The 11,756-nt window shown below is 38.7% G+C and overlaps 1 protein-coding gene across 3 annotated transcripts; it reads left to right on the forward strand.

Annotated features, from left to right (window-relative positions):
- The first annotated feature begins 2,149 nt into the window (after positions 1-2,149).
- On the forward strand, positions 2,150-11,570 carry LOC101168872 (mothers against decapentaplegic homolog 4). 3 transcript variants are annotated; one of them, XM_078953100.1, is made up of 10 exons: positions 2,150-2,253; positions 3,266-3,693; positions 4,575-4,749; positions 4,970-5,224; positions 5,375-5,482; positions 5,579-5,629; positions 5,920-6,103; positions 6,826-6,994; positions 7,166-7,304; positions 8,593-11,570. In XM_078953100.1, exons 2-10 carry the CDS (start codon positions 3,454-3,456, stop codon positions 8,802-8,804), a joined length of 1,533 nt encoding a protein of 510 aa, XP_078809226.1. In that variant the 5' UTR covers positions 2,150-2,253; positions 3,266-3,453; the 3' UTR covers positions 8,805-11,570. The 3 variants fall into 3 exon arrangements, with proteins under 3 accessions (XP_078809226.1, XP_078809225.1, XP_004072290.1); XM_078953099.1 differs by having other exon boundaries at positions 2,164-2,406; XM_004072242.4 differs by lacking the exon at positions 2,150-2,253 and adding an exon at positions 2,920-3,070.
- The last annotated feature ends 186 nt before the right edge of the window (positions 11,571-11,756 follow it).

The raw sequence follows: 11,756 nt of genomic DNA on the forward strand, positions 1-11,756 counted from the left end.
GGTCTGGAAATTATAGAGGTTATGAGTAAAGACTAATTTTGTTATTAGACATTTAACTTTATCCCATTTTTAACACTGATGCATCCGACCAGTAAAAAAATTCTTAAATAGAAATTGTAAAGAAACTCAATTATCAAGTTTTCAAAAAAAAAAAAAAACATGTGCAAGGTAACCTCTTAGCATTTTGTGTCATGCGTGGACATCCCATTTTGGGTTATATTACCACTACAGTAGTTATCTCTGCTTAACTGGGGCCCTGTGACCATGTGTGTAGAATGTTAGCTCAAATATTTTAGCTTGGGTCTTAAGAGGTTAAGCATCTCACAAGACAACAGCTTCAAGGACATCTTAGTTGTGGTTGTGGTGAGTCCCAGTTTTAACGGAGAAGATAAAACTGAGCTGCAAGGTTGGTGGAACGAGTTGCAGCAAGAAGGCAATGGCTAGACACTGCCACTGAACTACTGAAGACCTCAGGGATGTGTTATGAAGCAGTGAATCAAAAAAAAAGGAAATTATTGGTTCATTACACACAAGCATAGTGTATTGTCAAAAATAGATGAAAGGAGGACACCAAGTTTTGACATCCACTGTCAAACATAGAGGAGGAAGTGTGATGGTAAGGGTCTATTTGGCTAGATCTGGGGTCAGTGACTTGTACCCCACGAGGATCACTCTGACCAAACATAGCTATCATAGCATTCTGCAGCACCATCCAGTTCCTCCTGGCATACACCTGGTACTCATACATCAAGTTAATGACCCAAAACATGAATCAAAGGATCGCAAAAAACTAGAAGAAGACAAAAGAACAAGATGGTAAACATGGAGGGGGAAGAAAAGTCTCCAGATTTAAACTCCACTGAGCTGGTTTGAGATGAACTGGACAAAAGAGCACCTCACATTAACTTGACTTGTGATTCCATAGGGAGAAAAAAAAACAGTCACTGCTCATCTGGTATATCTACAAATCTGGCTACTTTGATGATTTTTAACTTTAGATATCATGTTGGTACTTTGATTGAAGCAGAAAACATGTTTGACTGGTCGTGTATATCCATAAGCAGCATCACTCTTTTTTATTTCATTAAATTCGCAATTTTTTTGTGGGGGTAACTTTTATTTTTCTGTTCTACTAACTGTTGTTAATTCTAAAAAGTTATTACTCCTCAAGAAAATTACCAAATTCTCATTTTATGTCAAATGTTATGTGGATTCACCGTAATCAGACATCCAACTCCTCCAGTGGTCTCAAGCATTAGCGATTTAATCCAGATCTTGTGAAATTGGATGGAAATAAAATGATCATTTTCAAAGGACATTGTTTGATAATCTGTTCATTTAATTGCTTCATTACTGTTTTCAACAAGGCCAGGATAAAGTTACATTTATATTCTGCTTCACACTGCCCCCTGCTGGTCATTGTTTAAACCAAAACCTTCAGAGAGTTAGGACTCATTGTAAAGGATTTTTGTTTTTATGGAGCCATATTTTAAATGTACTAGCCAAAGAACAGTACAAAATGAGGAAAAAATGGGCACATCTAAGTATCACTTCAACATTTCTATGGGATTTTAAATCCCAAATGCTAATATTTAAAAATGTGTTTACTTTAAAATTACTGACAAAATTTAAATTAGGCTAACATACATAAAATTGTGCCCAAAACATAAACCAACACCATCTTGCAAATGTTAGACAAAATTTTTATATATTTATTTATTGCTCAGATATAAAATTTTATTACTGGATCAGATCTGGGAAAGTTTATGCATTTGATGACTATAAGACCATTCATTACCCTTAATTAAAAGGTGAGGTTTTAGCAGCGGTTACAATTTCAAGTGTTTGACTTCAGGAGGGCTCTATACTAATTTATTTGTTTACCAATTTAAGAAGAGCTGAAGTACATTGAATGTTAACTCTCCAAGATGAAACTAGCCAGGTGGATGGTCTCTTTGAAGTAAAAGTGCAGCACAAATCTTGAAAATATGTTTTAAAAACTAATCTTTGTGGGTTTTTTAAATATATATTATGTTTTACATCAAAAGAGCGGCGTTAAATTAAACAGTGTGTGCTGGTTTATCGGTTATAAAGCCAATAACTAAAGAAAATTCACTTACTTTAACCAGCGGTCCTATTCACGCATGCGCAAAGCGCCATAAAAGTACATTGTGGGAAAAGGCGAGAAGTGAATGAAATGGGAGTTAACAAAGTCCGAGATTTGACTCTCACTTAGGAATAACAGGACCAGAGGTTTGCAGTTCCTGAAATGTTTCTGTAAATGGTTTCTGGAAGTTACTGCAAAACCCAGGGTGTGCATTGGAATCTGGACAGTTTTATGCTCCCCCCGCAACTTTGAGCAGACAGAGGCGAGGTTGGCCCGCCAGCCACAATAGCTAATTCCAGGTAGCCATTACGTTTATTTACTACATAGCATGGTGTAGGAGCCAAATAGATACTACGCTAATAGTGTTTAAAACAATTACAAGCTGTGTGCTCTTAAATATCAAACCAGCTGATACAAAAATTATGTTCAAGCTGAACTTACTGTACCAACTATTAAGTGTTAAGCTACTTTAGCTATTTTGCTATCAACAATCATATGTGCTAGCTGATGTTTTCGTTGCAATAAGTCGGAACTAGTGATACCAAACTTCCGCTCATCCTTTCAAAGTAAGAGTGACCTGTCACACTTTTAGCGCTTACTTTAAAAATAATATATTATATTATATATAATATATATTATATATAAAAATAAATATTATTTAAAAATAATATTTAGACCTCTCCGGTTAGTATGAAGCGTTATAGTATCTAAATGATTATAAATGGGAATACTGCTGTTGTAGTCAAATTAAAAGCAAATCACCGTACCTATATTGTGAAGATTCGTTCGTGTATTTCCGGTTATGCAAAAACTCTTTGCCCCTCCCCCCAACAAACGGTAGCCAGACTGGCGCCGCTAGTTAGCCGCTGAGGACAACTTTAACTTAGTGTTTACGCTAGAAAAAAATGCTCTCCTGGTCGCATTTTCCTTATTTGCCTCCATTATACTGTGCCTTTTGTGTTGGTAAGCCAGCTTTATTGTTTCTTTACTTGAAAAGTCATTATGATCGTAGATTTTAGTTTATATTTTCTGCCAGACACTCAAACATCTTATGCTTGTAGTCATTTTTGTTGTTGAAATATTTTGTGTACAGGTCGAGTTTTCTCGAGAATGTATCGTTTCCAGTTGGTAGTATTAACAGCGTGATTTCTTCTGCAGACACTTCCCCTTCAAATCGTGTGGTTTGATGTTGGAGACCTTCCAGAAATATGGTTGAATTGATTTCTGTCAGCTCAGACAAAATTTCTCCTACCTCCGTACTCATGATGATGATGATGAGGAGGATGATATGAAACAGTAAACAAAGAAAATATTCTCCAGAGCGTCGACAGAGAAGCCTAATCAAGATGTCCATCACCAACACACCAACCAGCAATGATGCATGTCTGAGCATTGTGCACAGCCTCATGTGCCACAGACAGGGGGGTGAGAGTGAGACGTTCGCCAAACGAGCTATTGAAAGTCTGGTGAAGAAGCTGAAGGAGAAGAAGGATGAGCTGGATTCCCTCATCACTGCCATCACCACCAATGGAGCCCACCCCAGCAAGTGTGTGACCATTCAGAGGACTCTTGATGGACGTCTGCAGGTAACATAACCTTTTATCTCTACATAAGCCACACCCTCCCTACAAGGTGTTGCTGTGCAGAATAACAGCAGGGGATGTGGAATTAACAGCAATTATTGGTGCACTTGGACGTTTTTGCAGTTCATGTTTACAGTTTTTGCAATACGTTTCTAATGCATTTTAATGAAAGGAATTGCCCATTATGTAGTTTTATGTTGTATGTAGCTCCAACAACAAAATGTCCAAATCAAGCAAAAAATCTGCCATTTATTTAAACATTTCAAGTGAATGTTAAGAAAATGGTGCTTAAAATTGCATTTCTGAGAAATTCTTTATTCAAATCATTGTGAATCAGGAGCAGACGAAAAACTTTATTGGAAAAAGCTTGTAGGTGTGATGTAGAAAATAAAAACAGCAGGGCATAAGCTCCCTGTTCTGCTCTTTTCTGACGCAGACAAATAGATCTGTGTACATCTTTGTTTTCCTCGTCCCAGCTGGCATCTGGCTGAAAACTGCTGGATAGCTCCAATATTGGTCGCCATTTTTGATGTACCAGTTATGTTAGCTTGGGGATGGGAGAGGCTGTAAGCTAGCAGGAGAGGGTGTAAACAGATGGTTAATGGGAAGAGAAGACGGGCTTACTCTGCATCAGCAGTCCCGCTCACAACTCTGAGGGGAACTGCTGCCATTCTGCAGAAACTGTGTCCTAAAAAAACAACACAAGGTTGTTAAATTTAGGCTAAAAATGGCATAATCATAATTAAAAGACCACTGGGAACGCTGTTAAAATAATTCAAAAGATGATTGGGGTAGGGCTCTCCAAAAACCTAATATCTGTTAGGCAAAGTGCACAATTAACTATGTCTGGATTCCTTCCCTTTACTGTTTTCTGTTGTTCCTAGGTGGCGGGACGCAAGGGTTTCCCTCATGTCATCTATGCCCGTCTGTGGAGATGGCCTGATCTCCACAAGAATGAGCTGAAGCATGTCAAATACTGCCAGTTTGCCTTTGATTTGAAGTGTGACAGCGTATGTGTCAACCCTTATCACTATGAGAGGGTGGTGTCTCCTGGCATAGGTAAGCGTAAATATATGAATTCCATATAAATAACTTCAGGTTAAGTTTCAAAGTGGAAGCATGTAGAAAATGGTTTGACAATAAAAAAAAAATTGCTGGTGTTTTGTTAGAGTTCTTTTTTTCAATGATGCAATTATTCTGTTATTCAGCCCTTAAAAGTGAAGTCGTGCAATTGGTGCGATCATTAATGAACTCACCACATCTTTATGGTTTGGCTCAGATTTATCAGGACTCACTCTGACCAGCTCCGGTCCCAGCTCTGCACTGATTGTAAAGGATGAGTACGATTTTGATGGACCGCAGAGTATACCCTCCGTTGAGGGGGGGCACTCCCTACAGACCATCCAGCACCCTCCATCCAATCCCCACCAGACCCCCTCAGAATCATTTGCTCCCCCAAGCCTGCTCTCACCTGTGGAGGCCTCCACCTCAGCTTCAGCTTCATCCTTCCCTTCTATAGCTGCAGGATCCGGCAGTAAGATGCAACACCTTTTCTTTATGTTTGTTTGTCTTTCCGGATTTACTTTTGTTCTAAATATTACATGCATTGAGGATAGGTGTAATTACAGTTTCTTTATTTGCAGATTTTTCCTCCTTTTCACTTAAAATTATGTTGTCTTTCTAGATGCCGGCTCCAACTGGTCAAGGAGCAGTAGTTTCGCCCCCAGCATACCTCACCACACCAATGGCCACTTACAGCACCATCCACCTATGCCGCATCCGACACATTACTGTAAATGAAAACACTCTCAGCCCATCGCTCCACCGATCCAAGGACGCCTCTTTACAGAGATTCAGTGTCATCTCTGTTTTTTTCTTTTTCTTTTAGGGCCAGTGCACAATGAGCTCGCCTTTCAGCCTCCGATATCCAATCATCCAGGTGAGAATGCATTTCCAAGTGTTTCAAAGATGTGAGAAAGGTGGAGAATAAATTCTATTTTCACTGTTTTCATGCTTATTTTGTTCAAAAGTTTTTGAAAGATGAACTTTTGTAAAAGTTTTTTTTTTATTGAACCTAAAAATGATGTCTGCTCACTTTGATACCTTTTTTTTTTAAATTAATTTTACTGATACTGAATTATACTTATAAATAGCCTTAAGTAATAGACCGATTAGTAAAATGAGTGTAATGTTTTCTTATTCAACAGTCTCTTCTTTTGTCTGTTTCAGCTCCTGACTACTGGTGCTCCATTGCTTATTTTGAGATGGACGTTCAGGTCGGGGAGACGTTTAAAGTGCCCTCCACCTGTCCCATTGTGACAGTAGACGGCTATGTGGACCCGTCAGGGGGGGACAGATTCTGTTTGGGTCAACTCAGTAATGTCCATCGCACTGAAGCTATTGAGAGAGCCAGGTGAGGACCAAAGTATCACACAAGATACTCCCTATAAACACAATTTTAGATGCTTTTATTGCCTTACCCGTTAAACCCCACATTTAGCATATATTTGTAACCCTTGTGCTATCCTAGGCCCTTTAATGTTGGGAGTTGGGTCATCTAGACCCACTAGACAGTGCGCTAAACCTTTTTTCTTCAATGATTTGTGATCTTCACTGGTGTCCATGGATTACATGAAATCTTTCCACCTTTATCCACCTTTGTCATGGTAGGGAGAACATGTCAATGTAAGGGTGGGGTCATCTAAGGTAGCACAAGGGTTAAATGGAATCAATTGGATTTTCATTTTAGTTCAAGGTTCACTGATTTAATACAATTTGATTAAAAATGACTTAACTCTACTATTTTAAAACCAATTTTGTTTGCTTATAAAAAAGGTTTTAACATAAATAGTGATTTTAACTAAGCAAAGGGGGAACTTCTTTCGTATTAAAAATGTTAATTATTACCTTAAAACTAATGAAAACAATGTTTGTATTAGAGGTCAATTTATGAAATGACTGTATATTTATATATATTTTTTGTCAGCATATGTTCTTATTGTTCATCACCACATTACACTCTGCATTGCATTTCAATAAATGAACTAGCTCTTCTTTATCTTGCTTTGTTTTTGGAGCAAATTCTCTTTTGTGTTCCTATTTTTGCATTGTTCTCCTCTTTTCCTGTTTTCCCAGGCTTCACATTGGTAAAGGTGTCCAGCTGGAGTGTAAAGGCGAGGGGGATGTGTGGGTGCGATGCCTCAGCGACCACGCCGTGTTTGTTCAGAGCTATTATCTGGACAGGGAGGCGGGCCGAGCCCCAGGAGACGCTGTGCACAAAATCTATCCGAGCGCTTATATCAAGGTAAATCCTCAGATTCCCCACATGTAAGCATGCACTGTACAAAGAAAACGGACATATTTCCCTCCCACTTTACCCATCTTTGGGTTTCGGTCATTTGAACTTGTGTTTCCTGCACAGTTAGAGGCACAACAGGTTTAAAAAAGTGTTTCTGTGTCTCATTTTTCTCTCCAGGTGTTTGACCTTCGCCAGTGTCACCGACAGATGCAGCAGCAGGCGGCCACAGCTCAGGCAGCCGCTGCAGCACAGGCAGCAGCTGTTGCTGGTAACATACCTGGACCTGGGTCAGTCGGAGGCATAGCTCCAGCCATCAGTAAGTAACACTTTTCTTATTAATTTGTACAGAAAACAAGCTTGGTTACATTGAAAGAAGATTCTAGCCTTCAACCAAAAATGTTATTTTTGTATTCGATCGATTTTCTTATAAAGAAACTGGATTCATTCTGTTTTCTGGTAAAAGAAAAAGTCTTGCTTTGGACATTTAGAGCAAAAATAATTAGGAAGAAGGAAGCGGACAAAACTGACAACATGCTACTGAAATCTTTTACCACCCAAGTCTCTATAGCCTTGTTTCCACTGAGCTGTACTGTACGGCCCGGTCCGGCCCGGCCCGGCCCGGTTTAGAATGGTCCAGGTGAGCATTTCCACTCAAAGTTAAAGCATCACGGCACATGCAGGGTGAAGCTAACAGCAAAAACAGTGGAGGTCGTCCAGCAGCTCATTTTTTTCTGCTTGTCTCTTGATATTTACAATGCATTTGATGTTGTTTGAGAGATGACTGCAGCTTTCTAACCCGTCCATTCCATTTTTTTTTTTCTATGGACCTACTACAACCAACGGGGGCCCAAAAATGGTACGGTTCGGTTCAGCTTTTATAATTGAAACACTCAAAATGCTGGACCTGACCGCTCAATGGAAACAAGGCTTTTATGACTCTTTATACTTTTAAAACAGTAAATGTTTAGTTTCTACAATTTACTTACTTATCAGTAATTGGTTATCTTGTTTATTTTCACGTCAGTCAACTTTGTGCATGTACCTTGTGTTGTCACCCTTGCCAACTAGCAGTCTTTTGTATTTACTCTGATGCACAGTGTTCCCTCGCTGTGTCGCAGATCACTTTTTGTGGATTTTTTGAGTCCAATTGTTTGGTGCACTGTGTTCTGCGTCCTGATTAGCTGTCAATCAATCTTCTCCGGGCTGTGTCTCCTGCGCAGAATGTTTTCAGGTTGCCAAATCTGTTTGCAAGTGGATCTTTGTTTCTATTCTTTAATACTGGACTTAATTTCGAACTTTTGATGGCGTAAAGAAGAGAGAAAAGAGTGAATATGTTAATGTCTGTCAGAGAAAAGTGTGTTGTGAGGAGTTTTACAGTCTTAAAACATTTGTAAAAAAATAAAGATGACATCTTTGCAGATTTTACATACCGGTATTATTATTCCCATTATTTTTAGAATGTAACTCCCGTGATAAATGAAGGATCACTGTGTTGTTGATGCTTGTCCAATCAGCGTCTATGATGAGGCATGAGGCACTCATCAGAGTTTCTGTCTTCATCTGAGGATGTTTGGGCTTCATCAGTTGTCCTCTTGTCCTGGCAGGTCTGTCAGCTGCAGCTGGAATCGGTGTGGATGATCTCCGGAGGCTGTGTATCCTCAGGATGAGTTTTGTTAAAGGCTGGGGGCCCGACTACCCCCGCCAGAGCATCAAGGAGACCCCTTGTTGGATCGAAATCCATCTGCACAGAGCTCTCCAGTTACTAGACGAGGTTCTTCACACCATGCCAATAGCAGACCCCCAGCCTCTGGACTGAGGCTTCGGCTGCTTCAACCATTAAAACCTTGTGCACTTCGGCTTATTCTTTTCTTTATGTCATGAACCAAGGCCACATGAAATACAGTATGTATATCTTTTCCTTTGTAATTTTAAACTATGACTGGATTTAGAGTTTAACAATGCTTTCCAGAGGACTAGAATCCTAAAACTGTGCACAGAGAAACTCACCAAAATGAATGAAAACAGCATATCCATCTGCTGATTCGGTATCCTCTAAAGGGGTAGCTGAGGAAAACGGGTTCATTATTATGCCAGTTGCTTTACAACTGGAATTATGGTGGGAAATCAGGATCAGCATAAAATAAATCAAAAACCACATTGGAAATTTGAAAAAAGTTTTAAATTCAGAAGTACAAATTATAATTGAATGGGAATTGTTTTGTTTTTTTAAACAGCTGTTTCAACTTTAGTTTTTTTCACTTTCTGTCCTCAGTTTATATACAGACTTTTGATTTCAGTGTGTAGCCCATTGACTGTATGATACATACCTGGACCAATCGTGTGTGACATCACCCATAGAAAATACCGACTTCTGGTTCCGTCCAATTGAAGTAAATTCAGTCTCCATTTTTCCCTGATCTATCACATGACATGTTGGAACCAAACGTTCTGAGGAAGCCGTGATTAGTCCATCTATATTTCTATGGCAACCACTCTCCAATAAGGATTGAGGATGATAGAAGGCCACATCCCTTCCATTTAAAGTGAGCATGGGAGAATCTGCCAAACGCTTTGAATGTTCCACTTGAGGCCACCTGCTTTTATTGAGGCCTCTGATTGGTCAGTTTATAACTTGAATTAAGGAAAAAATATTAATAAAAGACAAGGATGAGCAAAACAGGATCGTCAGGGGTGGGGTTGCTCACTCCAGTTCTCATTTACCTTCTTATTCTATGTGGGGGTGGGGCTTTGATCCCATTGGCTACTGTGATGTGATTGATGTTGGATAACAGAGGTTATGGCGGCGTCACCCCAGCTCCAAAACTGCATCTGCTGTTGGCACCACCTGTGTCATCATCCTCTTAAGTGGCGTCCAGTAGTGAAGCACCAAACTTTGGGTGCACTTTATCACTACTGTACGCCACATCAGAGGTGGGATGACGCCAAATGATCCTGATTTGACCCCAAATAACTGTCTGCCAGAAAAGGAAAGCCAAAGTGAGCCTAAAAAATGCCGCTCGGCACTACAACTATTAAAAGATGAACCCCAAATAACTATGTAGAGCCTCTGAGTCCAGGTTTAGTACCTGCAAGAAAAAGGGTGCATTTTTATTTCTTGATTTTGTTGTGAATAGTTTCCCTTTCTGTCAGTTAAATAGCGTTGAACTGAACCGATTGAGGGCCTCTGACAGTAAATGAAGTGCACTACTTATCACAGCTGCCCCATAAATACTGTGCGATACAGCAGATCGCTTTAACTGACTTCACTGTGATTGTAACATTTCCTCACTCAAAAAGAAAGTTGTTTTTTTAATCCTCTGGAAAATGTTTGAGTCACTGTAATTTTTTGTAGTTTAGCACAAACAAGGCCAAAGATGAAAAATGAAGAGATGAGGGAAAGATTTACCTGGTGTGTTTGCAAATTGTAAAGTAGTTTACAGGTTTCTCCTAATATGCAAACATTTCCATCATCAAATGTTACAGGCAATAACTTTATTTCCTTTGAGCATCTGATAGTCTGAGCTAACTGGAACTAAATGATTTTATGAAATGCTGTTAACATAGAACTACTAAACAGGAGTCACGTAGTTTACCAGCAATATTTGACACCTAACCCTCTTATCTGTACTCCTTTTTTTTTGCTTTATTTGTAGCACTTTACCTATCCGTTCTGATTGGAGTCTTTAACTATGACTACAAGTTTTCCTGGGAAATGAACGCAGGTGTGAGTAGCTTAGTTTAAAAGTAGGATTTTTAAAGTTAAGAAATGTTTAGCTGGTGCAAAGTCCTGTTTTCTAATACTAAAAAATAATTTTCATCTTGATTTAACAGGATCACTTTAGTCATATATACTTATTTTTGGATTTATTTTTGCTAATCTGTCATTTTTCATTTAAAAGCATGTAAATATGTTTTGTCAATTAAAAGCATGTCAGTGTTTGCTTTTTTTTTAACCTCAAAACCCTTGTTTTATTTTTTTAATTAAAAAAAGACTTTACCAGCACTACATTATATAGTAGAATTTTAAGAGTTAAGGCACATAGATGGCACATATTACACAAAAAATGATCCTTCAAAAATGTCAACTCTTCTAACCGATTGGCTTTCTTTTGCAGTAATGTCCAATCCTGTTTGCGGTTTGTCCAAACGGCATTTTTGATTTTTTAAATTAAGTTTTACGGTTGAAATCACACAAACATCCAGTTTTGTTTTTTTTTTAGAAATGTGTTTGTGTTATACCAGATGTGAATTTGATGTCCAACAGTCATGGCTTTATTGTTGTAAAGCAAGTAAAGTATCGGTTACATTTGTTTAGTAGGTTCTAAAGCAGAAAGTTGTTGATTTTTTTTTTCTTGATCATGGAAGCTGTTGATGATAAAATTGGGTCTCACCTTAAACAAAACAAAAAAAAGGTTGTACGTTTAATGTTGTTTTAAGCTGATGTTTTTGTACTGCAGTTATTGTAGGAGCCAAAAGACAACTCAGTGGAGTTAATATTGACTACTATGACAGATCACACATGGTGAAGTTTTGCTGTATTTCCTATGTTAGAGTCTATCATTAAAATGGCCTAATCTTGTCATGAGTGGGTGTTTTTTTTTATACCTAAGAGCACATTCCAAGTGAAAGTTGACTCCTGTTTACATTATGGCAGGAAGCCTTTATGTTGGAACACAACCTAAGTGCAGCTCCAGCTGCTTTCTGTGCTCCCCTGGCAAGAAAATTAATTTCATTAGAACAAGGCTTTTTTTTTGCTTCGACAAGCATC

This window comes from Oryzias latipes, chromosome 9, assembly GCF_053564925.1.
Source record: "Oryzias latipes strain Hd-rR chromosome 9, Olatipes_Hd-rR_3.1".
Lineage (NCBI taxonomy): Eukaryota > Metazoa > Chordata > Actinopteri > Beloniformes > Adrianichthyidae > Oryzias > Oryzias latipes.

Bases quoted from the DNA above. Each gene is read 5' to 3' on its own strand.
- LOC101168872 (XM_078953100.1), top strand. From the start codon at position 3,454: ATGTCCATCACCAACACACCAACCAGCAATGATGCATGTCTGAGCATT. The intron at 3,694-4,574 runs GTAACATAACCT...TGTTGTTCCTAG, and splicing joins CTCTTGATGGACGTCTGCAG to GTGGCGGGACGCAAGGGTTT. The intron at 5,630-5,919 runs GTGAGAATGCAT...TGTCTGTTTCAG, and splicing joins TCCGATATCCAATCATCCAG to CTCCTGACTACTGGTGCTCC.